Raw genomic sequence first — 16,405 nt, forward strand, 5'->3', positions numbered from 1 at the left:
TTAACAGTCAGTAGACTATGAATGAACGAATAAGAAACTTTAAATTATATTTCTTTATATAGAAGGCAATGCCCCAGTTCTCCTATTACAACCATGCCCCCAAGTGCAGATAATAATTGTGATTGCTCAGTAATAGGATAATTGCAACAGACTGATGAAAATGGAGTGCAGTGGGGTAGTGCGTTCAGTTCTGATGTAAAGTCAGTGTTTAATTTTTGAAAAAACAGTAGTTTAAAGTGATTATGCAGCATAAAAATTGTGTATGAATGTGTTCTTTCAGTATGTCACATTGGCCTAAACAAATTGCAATTATGCCGATGCATTACATTTATTATAAGTCAATTAATTGTTGTTGTTTATTTAAAATAGTGAGCAAACCAAAAGCAAATAAATTTAAGATAAAGATAAATAAAATATCTTCGTTCAAGATCACACTGACACCAACATATAAAAAAATAAGATAAAGTTTTATTAATGCCTCATGTAGAAATTACAATGTTACTCAGGATGTTACTATTATATCCATAAGACCATAAGAGTATTATATTCAATATTCTATTGAATCCAGGGGTACAACCTGCCTTGTGTCAAAAGTTAATGGTGTTGATTGGTGGTGAAGGTAGCATAATGGTGCAGGGATTCTTAGTTCTTAGGGCCAGTTAATACCATTAAATCATCATTTAAATGCCACAAACTACTTGAGTATTGTTGGTGACAATATGCATTCATTCATGACCATGATTTACTATCTTCATGATCCTACTACTATCATGATATTGCAACAGGTACAGGGAGGCCCTACCCAATATTAGTGTAGTGTTTCCAATAAAGGGCTTATTAAGAGTATGTTTAGCAGGACAGTACATGAGTGACTTGGAACAGTATTCAGCAGCATATCATTTTTATGAAAGTATTAAAGTTGGAGATAGCCTAAATAATGTCAAATTTGACCACCGTTGAAAAAATAAATCATGATAAGAGCATCGAATGAAGTCCGTAAAGTCCCAAAAAGTGTGATTTTGTTATCTTGTGCGTGCAAGTTATTATCTTGTCCAAACAACATATTATGTTGTGCCTACAAGCTATTTATCTTGTGCACACACAGCTCAGCTTTTAACCAAAAAGCAATTTTTTGCAAATAAAAAGTTCAAATAAAGCACCGAAAACCTTCATGTTCCAAATATACTCCAGAAATCAACTGCATCAGTGTAAATACAAACCACTCAGCTGTTTTCATGCAAAGTCCTGGAACATCTTTAAACATAAGCAGATGAAAAAACTTTTCCCCACAAGATAGTAATTTCTTCCCACAAACTCAGAAGAAAATTACATCAGGCTCCACAAATCAGTGATCAAAGCAAACAAAAGACAACAATAATATCATTTAATAAAATTTGTTCATTCTTTTTATGCTTTCTGAGTTTTCAGTGGTAGCTGCAGTCTGATGTGTTGCTAGCAATCTCTCTTTAAGAAGATGATGGTGCAGGAATTTGCCACGTCAGAGGGGTGGCTCAACCAAATAAGCCAAACAGAGCATGTTCTCAGCCGACATCCTGCACAAAAGACTTTTCATTCACAGCCATACAGCTGAGTCTTACAGGAAACCCACATTTCAACCGACATCATGATGATCAATATACATAATGACTGTACATGATAATAAACAACTGATCATCTAAGTTAAGAATGTTATAGGTCAAAACTCTATCTATCTATCTATCTATCTATCTATCTATATTTTTGTCTGCCTATAACTAATCCTAAACACACCAATAAATTTTTTTTTTGTTATTCTAAATTGTCCTCTTTCTTAAAGTCTTCCCACATTCACAGCAGGTTAGATAACAGATTTTTAGACCCTCTTCATACTCTTTAGTAAACAACAAAACAATTTTCAGTAGAGTTAAATTCTAAAAATTAGGTCCACACTTTGAAAAAACTATGTTTAAACGTTTATTGTTTTGTTAGTTTTGTTTTGTAGAGTTAAATTCGGAAATAATCTGATCTCTAACGGCTATTTCTACACAGAGCTGGAAAAGTTTGCAGCTCCCCGTGGAGAGAGAGAGAGTGAGAGCGCGCGCGCGCGAGAGAGAGAACGGCCCGCTCTCCGCGTATCATCATCATCATCATCATCATCATCAAGGTTGCCAGATTGTTCGGTTTCAAGCACATCTGCAATGAAACCAGTTTAGCTTATAGGGAGACATAAGGAGAATTGCTTTTATACATTTTTTGGGGGTATAAATAATTATATGCTGTTAAAAAAAACATTTTTGTATTTGGTGACTGTTTTGTTACTGTGATTTTATTTTTTTTACAGGTAACAAAAGCAACAGATGACTATTCATTTATGTTTGTATGTTCGAAACAGGGTCACAAATCCAGTAACATCTACAAAGCAGCATTTACACTGTGTTATGCACAATTCAATGCAAAGTAAGTATAGATGTTCCATCCTTGGATAAATCTCATAGCGTATACTGTGCGAAGTTTCTTCACGTCCTTGCTCACAACTTTAATTATCATTTACATGCTGATACTCAAACTGAAAAAAAGTAATTATTAAAATAGTACATTTTATTAAATAGATACAGAATAATAATATTAAAAACAATTGAAAGAAAAAAATGCACTTTTACCTTTTATTAATGTATAAAAAGAGATAAAAATATAATAGAAAAATAAAGCCTGGACAAACATAGTAGCATCATTGATGCTTCTGGTAAATATGCTGTAGCGTACATACCCAGAAATGTTAGTTTACTTTGTAAAACTACCAATAAAGTGAGTTAGACTACTGGAACATAACATGTAATACACAAAGTTAGGTGAATAAATTATATACATAACATTGTTAATTTTATAGGGATTAACACTTCAAGCTTAGTGTTTAAAATATTAAAACAAGTGATCGGATGTGATAAATGTTTCTGCTAAATGTGGTGAATGTAAAAGGGGTTATTACGGAACACAACTTTTCTACCAAATAAAATTATATTGTTGCATCTGAACATGTGGACACAAAAAACTGCATGGAATTTCAGAGAGGTTTATTTATCTTCTATACCACTTTATCCTGTATACAGGGTTGCGGAGGCCTGGTGCCTATCCGAGGAGGCTTAGTGCACAAGGTGGAGTGCAGCCTGGACAGGGTGCCAATTCATCACAGGCAAAACACCACACACTCATTTACACAATTTGGGAATGGCAAATAAGTTCAGTTAATTTCAGCCTTTATTCGTCACACATACATTACTGCACAGTGAAATTCTTTATTCTTCGCATATCCCAGCTTCTTGTTAGTAGGCAGGGGTCAGAGCGTAGGGTCAGCCAGAGGAATTATGGCACCCTGGAGCAGACAGGGTTAAGGGCCTTGCTTAAGGGCTCAACAGCGACAACCTGGCGGAGCCGGGACTCGAACTGCCGATCTTCATGTCATCACTGCCCCATAATTAGTGTGAGAAGAAAACCAGAGTACACGGAGGAAGCCCAACAAACGCAGGACCGGCCGAGGGAGAACATGGGGAGAACATACCTACTCCACTCACACAGACAGGCTGAACCCGGAACCCAGACCCTGGAGGCACAAGGCGAGAGTATTATCACTACACCACTGTGCCCCCCTCAGAGAGGTTCATTCAAACCAAATACATATAGATGTGTGATTTACATTTTTTTTAAGTATTAAGTATTTGAGTTTTATTATTCAGAAATAAACTGCTTTTATAGCTTATATATTATTATGGATTCATTAGTAAAATTTGACCAAAGTGCTGACCTGAGTCTACTGAACAACAATCTTCGGGAAACTTTTCCAATCTGGCAACCCGGAGTGTGTGCCACGGCTGCAGTAGCAGCCACGACGCGCTCAGTGATACGCTGCATCCACTCCATATACACTCCGTTTAACAAACCCCCTCCACACACACACACACAAACACACAGCAGTTTGCAGAGTGGACCGGACAAGTCATGCCCGCCAAGAACAAAAACAAGAGCGTTAACTCGAGCGACAAACCCGCAGTAAATCCTCAGGATGACGCGGCGAAGAAAAGCCCGAAACTGAGTAAAGCGGACAGTTCTGGTAACTCTAAACCCGGCCCGGGAAACCTCACAAAGTTCCTGTCTGCCCTGTCTTACTTGGTTCTAGTGTCCGGAGCCGCTTTCGCCTCTTTCTACCTGCAGAGAGTGCTGACTGAAGTGAACCAGATCCGCTCCGAGAGTGAAGAAGCCCTGCGGAAGAACGCCGAGGTGCTGCAGAAAGTAGAAGACGCAGTTCAACAGGTAGAGAAAAGCTTCACTAAACTTTTAGTCTCTTTAAATGTAGATTGCAGTGTTTGTTAAGATATCTCAGGAAATGGAGAAGGAGCACACACCCCTCCTTTTTCTTGGTCCCTGATGAGCTGGCAGCAAAGTGCTGTACTTTGTACAGTTATATGTAGGCCATAATAACAATGAGACACAGGGTAATCATTTAATAATTTTTTTTTTTTACTTAAGATTGTAAAACAAGCTTGTACTCCTATTGTACCTTCAGGCCAGTAGAAACACCTCAGCTCAGGCTGGTTCACTGGTCTCAGTAGTCATATGAAATCCCCCCCCCCCCCCTTCCTTTCCTTTCCTGTGTGCTGATCTCTGCCACCTCAACATCATGTAATAATGAGTCGTTGTTAAAAGTATAGGTGTGTCCATTTTAAAATAGTTGGTCTTTTAGCTAGTCCCGTCTGATTCCATGCAGGTTTTTATGCCAGATGCTCTTTCTGATGCAACCCTTCTATTTTGATCCATTCTCGGGTCCGTCACTGCATCCTCTGGCCCGGGTTTGGGCGTTAGGTGGGAATTGAATCTGGGCCTTCTGCAAGGCAGGCAAGAAACCTATCACTGAGCCACCAATGCTTGTTCAAGTTAGGCAAAAAAAAAAAAAAAAAAAAAGGTTCCCCTTACCCCAACTGCCCAACTTAACTTGCAGTTTAAGTTGCATGTCCGTGTCATCATTTAGGAACCATACCAGGCTGTTGGATATATTGGACCTTCTAAAATGTGTTCCAGACTTTGCCGACACACTTTATGGCCATTTGGAGTTATTAAATATTATGTAACTAGTGGTGTAATTATTAAGGCTTTCAGTTTACACAAACTGGAGGCTTTAGGGTTTGGTTGTTTTTTTAGCATTATGCTTCACAATCTCCAGTGCAAGAAATGTCAACAGAAAACCGAAATGAATTTATATGAGTCTTTATGATTATTTCATATGTGTGAACTTGAACATGACATATAAACTGGATCCTTAATTTTAGGTGAATTCCATGAAGTTTTCCCTGGAGGGTCTGGAGGCTGCAGTGGGCCGTACACAGGCTGAACTGGAAAGCACTAATCGAGCTATAATAAAAGGAGAAACAGAGACAAGACGGGTTGAAGAAGTGCTTCAGAAACTCCAGAACGAAATCCTTCGGGACCTTTCTGAGGGCATCCGGGAAGTGAAACAGGCACGGGAGCATGATTTCTCCTCTCTGGAGAAAACCCTGGAGGTGCGTCTGGCTGAGCTGAGCCGCTCTATCGCTGACAGCGTAGCCGAGTTCACCGGTGCTCAAGAAGAAGCACAAGCCCAGCTCAGTGACCTCAAAGTTAGACTGGGAGAGCAGAATGAACCGGGTAATCTCAAAGAAGAACTTCTGTCCATCACCACTGCTGTGGCCAACCTCCACACTGCAAATGAGGTGGCAGATGGCAACATAGGTGTTCTCAGGGAACAGATTGCATCAGTCAGTTCAGAGCTTCAGACAAGGAACAAAGAGGTGGCATCTTTGTCTGAGGAAATTGAGACTGTCAGGTCTCTTGTGCAGACCACTGCTGGCTCATTGAGGCAGGAGGTATCTGCATCGCAGGCAATTGTGCAGGGTGTATCTGACCAGATCCAAAATATGCAGCATAATCAGCTTCACACCAGCCAAGCCCTACAGAGCCTGCAGATAGACCTCAGGGGAGAACTGTCTAAGACAGAGACAAGGGAAGACGAACTGGAGGCCAGGCTTAAGATCGCAGAAGGAAGCCTAGAAGCACTGGCGAACTCGGCTGCAGAGCAGGCAAGCCGAGTTGAGACATTTCTCTCCAAATATGACTCGCATGAGAGCTCATTAGCTTCCCAGAGCCAGGTGGCTGAGAAGGCCAGGCAGGCACTCAAAGATGAGCTTGGGGGGTTAAGAAGTAGCCTTGGGGATCTCCAGGCCAGCATAGAAGCTTTGTCTGACACTAATACCAGGTTGGAAGGAGTGGATATGGCTTTGCAAGAGTCAGTGCTACAAACTGAGCAGCTGCAAAATGATAAGTCAGAGAATGCTGGTCAGGAAGAAGAGGCAGCAGTAGATGGGGTAGCTGAAGAAGACTTAACAGCAGAGGAGGAAGTTGAGGAAGAGGCAGAAGCAGAGGAGGTAGTTGAAGAAGAGGTAGCAACAGAAGAGGCAGTTGAAGAAGACTTGGTAACAGACGAGGTAGCTGAGGAGGAATTTGTAGATGAGGAAGTGCCGTCTGAGGAGGATGAGAGACCATGAGTAATGCAATTTATAGTCTAAACCTGTAGGGGGTAAAATATGATAATGGGACAGTCAATGGACAAATTATGTGAAACTGAAAAATACACTTCCTGCACTGTTGTTTATCTCTTCATGGACCTATTTTCATAAAGATGTCTTCCAATGCCAGCTGCTCTAAATGTTTTGAATGTCTCATGAGTGCTAAGTTTTCCAATAAAATATTTAAAACTTTAATACATTGGGAAAATATCTGTTGACATCCAAGCTCATAATTATGTATTTAAATTAAAAATACAGTATTACTGTATTTTCAGTAGTGATACACAAATTTATTGTCTGTATATTGGTATTAAGATGGCATTCACCAATGGCAGTGCCTCATATCTAGTCTAATAGATTAGATATGCAGTTTACGTTCAGATCCAATAAGTGGTGCTATAATACGTGCACACGTGGGAAATGTCAGCTACACGGGAGTATTTTGCTATCTCAGAGAAAAATCTGGGATATGCAGTTTGTGAGATGTCATTTCAAGAGAAGGTACTGCAAAGCAAGAATAAAATATATATTGTGCTTTTCTTTGACTTTTTTCCTGGCACAATTTATTGGACTAATAAATAACAACAAAATATTAAAATAATATATATTTGAATAAAATAGCCATTGGCCATCAGCCAAACAATAATTTCCGACATCAACATCAGTATTAGAATTTCACAATCAGTGCATCTCTAATTTTTAACAATACAGTACTTTCTTTTAATTAATATATACAAATTTAAATGGATCTCAGAAGTCATATTTCTCACAATGCATGAACAGTCTTTGTTAAAACCTACTTGAAGCAAGTTGTCAAACTGTAGAACAACGCGTGGTATGTGCAGCAGTAATCCTTTTATCAACACATACTTTAGTGATGGAATGCAGTGTCACTTGCTATTGGCTTACAGCTTCACATGTATCCTGGTGGCTTGTAATGATTGGCTGGGAGGGGAATTACTCTGCAGATCCACCCCCTCCATTTCCTCTGACTCAGGCTTCTTACTTCACAGTACTAAGCAAATGGAGGCCAAACTTTAAAAAGAGACGCAGTCTGGTCTCAGTGCAAATAAATTTTCAAAAATGTTCATATGTCTGGTTCCAGTTACTAAAATCTGTTAACAACACAATTACACTTAGACTTATTCACCCTAATCATCAAAAAAAATATTTCGGAAAAAAATTTAAATCAGTATTGAGTATGTCACAGAATAGTGTCATTATTTTATTTTATTATATATTTATGATCGTATAGTCTGGGATCGCCCGAATGAAGATGGGTGTTGCATTCTGTTTTCCCTCAAGGTTTCTTTCCCATGATTATATCTAGAATTCTTATTTCTGTAAAGCTTCTTTGCAACAATGTAAATTTCCAATGTGCTATACAAATACAATTAAATTGAATTTTATCATTATATACAATAGCTAAATATACATTAAACAAATGCAGCACATAAACAATAAAGTATACTGTATACAGTAAAAGCAAAGAGGTTGGACAGGGGTAGAGATAATGCCTCTTAGAAGTTCTTTATCATCACAAGGATTACCTTGTGAATTGTACACTACCGCTCAAAAGTTTGGTAACCCTTGCAAATTTTTGTTTTGTGATTTTATTTTATAGATTCTACAACAATACTGGTATTTCAAAACAATGGAATAACGCATACAGTATTGAATTAGGTAATTATGCAACAACAACAGTCAGTTGTTATTTTAAGACATGAAGGTCAGCTGTTCTGGAATAGTTCTTGCAAGAACAGTATTGTGTCAATTGCAATTTGCACCATGATGAAACTGGTTCTCATGAAGACCATCGCAGGAAAGCAAGACCAAAACTTACCTCTGCTGCAGAAAAAAAAATTTCATTCAGAGTTACCAGCCTCAGAAATCACCAATTAACAACCAGCACCTCAGATTAGAGCTGTTATTTTACAGAGTGAGTAGCAGACACATCTCAACATTAACTGCTCAAATGAGATTATTGTATATTTTGAACTCCTTCAGCATGGTTTTACAATCTAGAAAGAAATAAAAACGACCATGGAGTTAGAAAGTGATCCCAAACTGTATATGCTTAATTTCGTTTTTTAATGATGTTTTGGTATCCTTATATTAAGCAATTTATATCAATTGTTTTGTATGGATTTAAAAATAACAATTACATAGAAAATCCACTAAATTAATAGTTTATTAGGTATACCTGATAATGGCCAACACTCCAAAAACATCCGATCAGAGATGCACATCATGTTTATTAAATAATGAACATTTCAGAAGAAAAAAAATATTCTAATAAAATTTGTAAGGAATGAAAAGTTGCATGGTGCTACAAGAACCAAAATCCACAGCCATAAAAAAACTACAAACTGTACAAGTAAAACTTAAGGGAAAATTGTGTGTGTGTGTGTGTGTATATATATATATATATATATATATATATATATCAGGTATATACAAGTCTGTAAATCTGTATTGCGGTTTCAAATATTATTTAGATTGTTCTGCAATTTCATAAGTTTTGTGTGTGTAATATTATGGCGCGTCATCCAGTGTTTATTCTTGCCTTAAACAAAGATGATTTAGGATTCAGCATGATCAGAATAAAGCAAATGAAGATAAAATAGTGATAATAAATCATTTGTTTCATCACTACCAATTGTACCACTATATGTTTTTTTTAACCATAATTATAGTTGATGAAAATGGAAGATCTCAAATTAGTTTAACTTAGCTTTTCCAAAATCCCTAACATCTTTACAGCATTTTTAATACCAGAGTAAAATTAATTCCAGTCTACAGTGCACATTAGAGTTCTATTTGATTCAGTGTTTGGCTGAGGTCGTTCTGGTGCAAAACATCAGTAGTTACTTCCACTGCTACATCCTCCTGAGCTTGTTTAAGGTCTTTCTGGACAGCTTCAAAGTTGGCTAAACTCTTCTTAATCTGCAAAATATCTTCTTCCCTTTTCATGACATCTTCAGCCAAGTGGCCGATCCTCAGAGTCAGATCAGCTAGCTGTGGCTCCAGCATGGCAAAGTCCCTTTTGATGGTAAATACTCGGGGTCGAAGGTCGCTCGCGAATGTCACCGTCTTCACCAGCTTGGCTCGGCCGCTCTCCAGACCCAGGATGCGCTCTCCAAGCTTTGTGTCAGCGGCAGCAAGTTCTGAGAGTCGCTTGCGCATTTGTTCTAGGCTCTTTGTGTTTTTCTCCGTAGAGCTCCTCAGGCCTGCAACACGACTAATGCTGGTTGCTAGCAGGTCGCCGATACGTTTGGCCATAAGCTTTTCAGCCTGAGCCACCTTTTCCTCAAGCTCACTGGTCTTAGTGAGCAGGACGTCCACATCGCCCTCCAGCCCCCCCATGCGCCTTATATCCGTTCTAACGGACGCCACTTTGGCCGACACATCACTGGAGATTGCAGTAGTGCGGTTCTCTATGCGCTCCACTGCCTGTATAAGATGAGCCAGGTTACTGTGCAGTTGCTGTCGTCTTTCAGTGAGGCCTGAAGACCATTCCTTCAGCTGGGCCACTTCCTGATTTAAGCTGCTCAGTTGAACTAGTGGCAGCTGCACCTCCTGGTTGGCCAATTGTACCTGGAAATCCTCACACTACAGGAGGAGAAACAGTAAAAATAGAGGCTGAGACACAATCACTTCTGTTAGATGTAGCAGTCAGTATGATATTCTCAGACAATAAAACACCTCAGACCACAAAAATGCATCATGAGTTTTTGTTTTCCTTACATGAATCTGATGTGATTCTTTATGCTGCATAAAAAAAAATCATAACATGCACATGTGAGTCATTTTCCTTACATAAATAGTGACACATGGACTACATTCAGTGACTGTATACATACACACACGGTATATAGTACCAGTCAAAAGTTTTGACACAATTTTTTTTTATTTTCTACATTCTACATATTTTAAGACAAGAAGGTCAAGAACAGTTCTTGCAAATACAGTACTGTCAAGTGCATTTGCAAAACCCATCTAGCACCATGATGAAACTGGATCTCATGAAGATTGTGCACTCGATTATATGCTATGGGCAGTTTTGGAACACCAACTAACCTAATCTTTTAAGTGTGGGAGGAAACCCACCAAGCATGGTGAGAATATGCAAACTCCATGCAAACAGGCCTGAGGTGGGAATCGAACCCTCAACCCTGGAGATGCAAGGCGACAGTGCTAACCACTACACCACCTTGCTTCCTCATATAAGAGTTAAAACAGAATAATAAAAAAAAGGATCTTAAACACAAGAGTTATTGAAAACCATTTAACATACTGCAGTTATATTTAAAAGCATTATTGTAGTGACTTGTGATAAACAGAGTGAGGTCCTGGTGTGACATACTAAACACACATCAAAACTATAACTGCAATGTACCTACTGTTACGTATGCTACCAAACTGGTGAAGCAGACTGTTAAAGCTATTTAGCATCAAGTACTTACGAGCAAACAAGTTTTAGGTAACCAAGATAGAGAAATTTACTGATCTACAGTTTGAGTAAGCTTAAGTTATTTTACACAAAATAAATGTTAGACAGTGTAAAATAGATATTTATCGTAAATAACACATTTTATTCTATAGTATAGCATATTTATAATTCAAAGTGATCAGTGTTTCCCAATGTCATTAACCAAATACATGTACCAATACATTTACAGAAGAATTTTCTGATGTAAATTTACATAAAAATACATGGATTTTACCTTTATTTCACGTAAAAGATTTTGTGAATGATAATGTAGGTAGGTTTACACAAACAGTACACAGTAAAAATGTCAGTTGTCTTTCAACAAAATCTGCGCAGCTCATTCAATTCAGTCTAATGAGATCTCCGCAGCTTCTGCACTGTTCCTGTGATCTGCTGTTGATTCTGGAGAACCATTCCCTTTCAAAACATTTGGATCATCATTTAATTGCTGGACATTTAATGTCTCAACATCTTTCCCCTCATCCGGCTGAGGCTCCTCCCTTCCAGGATAAAACTCTTCTTCTCTACGCACACGTTTAAGCTCCTTCATGGCATTCAGGACAACTCCGAGCTCATTCTTCACCTTCATCCCGCTGTTGTCCACTTGCAGATCATCAAGGGTCTGTTGGAGATGCAGAATCTCAGTCAGTGCCTTGAGCATGCTGTCCTCTGTGCCCACCACTTGCAGCGTGAGTTCCTCAAGCCTCCTCTCAGTGCCACTTAGATCAGCTCCTAACCTTAGGATGGAGCGGACTGCATCCTCGATAACAGGAAGCTGTGTTTCACATTCTTTGACCTGTGGCTCCATCACCACCACCTTCTCCTCAAACTCCAGATCTCTTTTGGAAAGAAACACAAACTGCTCCTGAAGCCTGTTCACCTGGTTTGTGTTCCAGTCCAGCTGATTTTGGACGCTTTTGGTATCCTCCTCCTCTGTCCGCTCAAGCACACGACCATTTCTCTTTGTGCTGTCTTCAAGCTCCTCCAGGCGTTTGGCCAAAGCACGCAGACGCTCCTCAGCTCCGTTAACACGCTCTGTTACGCGGCCATGAACCGAGCGGGACTCAGACCTCAGCACCGTCAGGTCTTCCGTCACGGTGGCCAGACCGCCCTGCCATGTCTCAGTCACGTTTAGGAAGCGCTTGTTCACACTTTGGAGGCGGTGCGCTGATGCCTGCTGGTCCTCTTGCATAGCTGTAACGATGCCACTGAGAGAGGTGACTTCCTGTTGGAGCTCAGTTAGTGTGGTCTGTGGTCCCTTCAGATGGTCTTCAGAGGCCTCCAGCTGCACCCACAACACAAGACATGGTGTTTTGGCTGGGGTTCTGCTGTGTGTCACATTCACACTCAGCACTGTACATGCCAAACCACCACCTCTGAACCCTATTTTTCTATGAACCCCTTTTAAAGTAATCTGACACAGGAAAAAACACTGCTACATCTTTTAAATGACTGAGTGGATATAACTGTATTAGCATTTTTACAAAACTTTGGTCCACTGAAATATTGAATTTAAATAACTTTTGCAAGTTTAAGATAAATACTCTTCTGTATTATTCTAGTAATACATTATAGATTACATACTAGGTAAATGTGTAAGATTATATACTGTTATAAGTTAACTGTACTCAAAAATAGACACCCACCTTTTTGGAAACGGCACCGAATTTCATCTCCAGTGCTAGCAGATCGGCTGCCTTTTCATACAAATGCTTGTATTTTTCTTCAACTTCATTAAACCTCGCATTCTGTTGAAGGATGGCCCTGAAAGAGAGAAAAAAAATCATGTTACATCATTCTAATACATTTTCAAATAGGCTGGTTTTCTTAATATAACATGGTTTAGGTTAGACTTGCTTCATTTTGTCCAAAATTATTTAAAATGTGGTTTTTTGATCATGTCAAAAAAAGTGGGTAGTGCCTCCACCTCTCAGCTCAGGGACTCCCGGGTTTCATCCTAAACCTTTAACTTACCGTCTGTGTAAGTGTGTGGTGTGCATGTTCTCACAGTGTCTACATGGGTTTGGGAGTTTGGGGGCTGGTAGTTACAAAAATAAATAAATAAATAAATGAATATATATATATATATATATATATATATATATATATATATATATTTTTTTTTTTTTTTTTTTTTCTTGTTACAATTCTAAACAAACACACTTTGTAAGTAATTTCCTACTACACAGGATCATATGCAAATAGTTTAAAGCGTACCAACTGTAGGATTAAAGAGAAACTACAGCACTTAACCATGTTAAATGCAAACATATTTACTTACTCACACATCGCCTACACCATTTTATCATGTACATGTATCATGGGAGCCTGAAGCGAATCCCAGGGGACTTAGGACATGAGGCGGAGAACACCCCAGACAGGGTGCCTATCTATCACGGGGCACACACACACACACACACACACACACACACACACACACACTCATTCACACCCAATTTGAGCAATTTGGGAACGTCGATTAGCTTAATCTGCATGTCTTTGGACTGTGGGAAGAAAGTGCTAACCACTATGCCACCCAAATTCAAATGTATATAAAATGTAAAAAAATATATATATTTTGGAGTCAGTGTGGCGATGCAAGCATTGTCACACAAAAGATCTTGCTACATCACTGAATTGATTCACCCCCAAACTCTTTTTAAGGTGGTTTTCATCAACCATGACCCTGAAGAGGATAAAACAGCATCTGATTGCAAATGACGGAAAATGATAAATAAGTAGATTTGATGGATGGATGGATGAATAATGTGAATGCCTTAACTCTGGTAGCAAATTTCTATTTCAGATGCCTGTGTTGGCCTTGTGTGTAAAATGTTGTGACAACATGATGAACGCTTTTCCTGAACAACCAATCTAAAAAAAAAAAAAGCTCAGGACTTTTTATAAACAACCAGTTGATTAGTTTTTTCAGTCTTTCTGCGTTATCTTACTCTCAGCCACTCATCGTCTATACTGGTTTATCCTATATACAGGGTCATGGGGGGTCTGGAGCCCATCCCAGGAGGCTTAGGGCACGAGGTGGGGTACGCCCTGGACCGGGTGTCTATCCATCACAGGTAACTGGTAACTGGACTGTACCCCAAAGAAGCCCACCAAGCATGGAAAGAACATGCAAACTCCATGCGCACAGATCCCGAGGCGAGACTCGAACCTGGAACCTGTAGGTAATAATATCTATATCGCGATAATAATTTCCAGATGTAATGTGAGGGGCTTGTGTTTCTAGTGGAGGAGGTTAACTGAAGACTCACCATGCGAGCAGAAAGCAGGCACTGAGGGACAGTAAACTCACTACAGTCCTGACATCTACTGAACAACACTGAGCGCTTTTCCCACACGCATCTCCATCTTTCTTAACTTCTCCTTCTCCACGCGGAGTTTCTCCGTTCGGACCAGAAGCTGCTCTCGCTTTCCTCTGCTTCACTCCGTCGCTCGGCATTCTGCTCAAATCTTTTCTTTCACTTCTTTACCATAAATAATAATTTTAAAGGAAAAAAAAGTTACTCTGAGAGTTCATGGAACTGAGACCGAGCAGGAAGGTGAAATGTACTCGACGTGCGGTTGCCGTTTTCATCGTCACTCGGAGAGTTTAGACGCGGGACAGAACCGCCGCCATGTAGCCACGTAGCAACTTCTCTCAGCTGCTCGCGGGGTCGCGCGTGGACTCCTCGCGGGCACGCGCGTCATTCACAGTGACGTCAACGACTCCCCGTTGAACCCCTTTCACATGTGTGGTGACTTAAAATCACTGCACAACTCAGTAACACTCATTATATTGTAAGATAATTCATTACTGTCAAGACAGATACTAATAACTCATTATTGTTAATATAGATAAAAAATTAATTTCCAAATATACTGAGTCAGTCAAACAAATATACTGTATACACACTTCAAATAAAGAAGGATACTATGCTTATTATATTATAATATAATAATAATACTGTCATCATATTATTATTATTATCGGTCCGCTCTCTTTTCCCTCCAGGTAATGGATCCAGCTGTAGTAGGTCGAAGGCCCAGATGTGTATACACATTTAATATACAGAATATAGCACTCTTGCCATAACGGGTGGAGAAAAGTGTCAGGTGTGTTATGTGACAAAAGAGTATTAGTAAGAGTGAAAGGAAAGGTGTTTAGGATGGTGGTGAGAACAGCGATGCTCTATGGCTTAGAGAAAGTGGCACTAAACAAAAGACAGGAGGCAGAGTTGGAGGTAGCAGAGATGAAGATGTTGAGGTTCTCTTTGGGAGTGACAGATAGGAGAGGATAGATACGATCAAGAATGAGTTTATCAGAGGGACAACCCATGTTAGATGTTTTGGAGATAAAGTCAGAGAGGACAGATTGAGGTGGTTTGGACATGTTCAGAGGAGAGATTGTGAGCATATTGGTAAAAGGATGCTGAGGTTGGAACTGCCAGGCAGGAGGTGTAAAGAAAGATCAAAGAGGAGATTTATGGATGCACCGAGAGAGTACATGAAGTTAGTTTGGGTGAGAGAAGAGGATTCATAGGATAGGGTTAGGTGGAGGCAGATGATTCGCTGTGGCGACCCCTGAAAGAGAACAGCCGAAACACAAAGAAGAAGAGAATATGGCACTCTTAAACATTACATTGCAAAACAAAGTATACAGTATAGTATTTTTTTCTTATAGTAAACTTTTGGCCCATCAAGACAAAAACATACAATTGACTTCTTGACTATCTGATTGTCAATTTTGCCGGGCTTATTCGGATTTAATGATGCAGGCTGCTTGTCAGTACCTCTTATTATGAAAACTACAACAGGGAGCAGAGGTTTTTCTTACAAAGCCTCCAGTTATGAAATCGCTATCCAATTAATGTTCAGGACTCTCTGTGTTTAAGTCCAAGTTGAAAACCTATTCATTAGTCAAGCATATTTTTGTGAATGGATTTTCCTTAGGTAAAAGTGCAGATCTGGGGGACTTATTTATGTAGAGTATTACAGTGAACTTGTATGTTTGGATGCTATCTTCCCATAATTTCTTTAATCACTCATGTTTGTTAACAGAGGGAGTGTACATATACAGTATATCACAATATACATTGCTGTATAACACTTTCAGGTGGCTCTTTTAGGTCATTCTCAGGAGAGATTTATTTCATGAACATTATTTAAAATGTGTACAATATCGGGCTGGACTATTTTTAGGAGCCATTGATCTTCCTATTCATGAACTTTTTAGGCCCTTAAACACAATTATTTTACAACCTTTATTGTATTAAATTTGAATGAGGCAGGGTTAAACTGGTAAAAACTACAAAAACCCAATAATAAATCTGGGAAGTTGTTAATG

At 39.2% G+C, this 16,405-nt stretch overlaps 2 protein-coding genes across 3 annotated transcripts; one reads left to right on the forward strand and one right to left on the reverse strand.

The window, feature by feature from the left end:
• The first annotated feature begins 3,838 nt into the window (after positions 1–3,838).
• Positions 3,839–6,764, forward strand: ckap4 (cytoskeleton associated protein 4). The gene is made up of 2 exons (XM_053508195.1): positions 3,839–4,284; positions 5,298–6,764. Exons 1-2 carry the CDS (start codon positions 3,973–3,975, stop codon positions 6,546–6,548), a joined length of 1,563 nt encoding a protein of 520 aa, XP_053364170.1. The 5' UTR covers positions 3,839–3,972; the 3' UTR covers positions 6,549–6,764.
• Positions 6,765–8,375: 1,611 nt separating this feature from the next.
• Positions 8,376–14,714, reverse strand: ikbip (IKBKB interacting protein). Of its 2 annotated transcripts, none has more exons than XM_053508121.1 (3): positions 14,334–14,714; positions 12,708–12,825; positions 8,376–10,181 (listed from the first exon to the last, which is right to left on the reverse strand). In XM_053508121.1, exons 1-3 carry the CDS (start codon positions 14,519–14,521, stop codon positions 9,378–9,380), a joined length of 1,110 nt encoding a protein of 369 aa, XP_053364096.1. In that variant the 5' UTR covers positions 14,522–14,714; the 3' UTR covers positions 8,376–9,377. The 2 variants fall into 2 exon arrangements, with proteins under 2 accessions (XP_053364096.1, XP_053364095.1); XM_053508120.1 differs by lacking the exon at positions 8,376–10,181 and adding an exon at positions 10,510–12,346.
• Between the last annotated feature and the right edge of the window lie 1,691 nt (positions 14,715–16,405).

The sequence above is a fragment of the Clarias gariepinus genome, chromosome 12 (genome assembly GCF_024256425.1).
Source record: "Clarias gariepinus isolate MV-2021 ecotype Netherlands chromosome 12, CGAR_prim_01v2, whole genome shotgun sequence".
NCBI lineage: Eukaryota > Metazoa > Chordata > Actinopteri > Siluriformes > Clariidae > Clarias > Clarias gariepinus.

Coding starts and splice junctions, on each gene's coding strand:
- ikbip (XM_053508120.1), bottom strand. CDS start 14,521: ATGCCGAGCGACGGAGTGAAGCAGAGGAAAGCGAGAGCAGCTTCTGGT. Junction 12,826..14,333: donor GCCTGCTTTCTGCTCGCATG/GTGAGTCTTCAG, acceptor TCTCTCTTTCAG/GGCCATCCTTCAACAGAATG. Junction 12,347..12,707: donor TCGGTGCCGTTTCCAAAAAG/GTGGGTGTCTAT, acceptor TTGTGGGTGCAG/CTGGAGGCCTCTGAAGACCA.
- ckap4 (XM_053508195.1), top strand. CDS start 3,973: ATGCCCGCCAAGAACAAAAACAAGAGCGTTAACTCGAGCGACAAACCC. Junction 4,285..5,297: donor TAGAAGACGCAGTTCAACAG/GTAGAGAAAAGC, acceptor CCTTAATTTTAG/GTGAATTCCATGAAGTTTTC.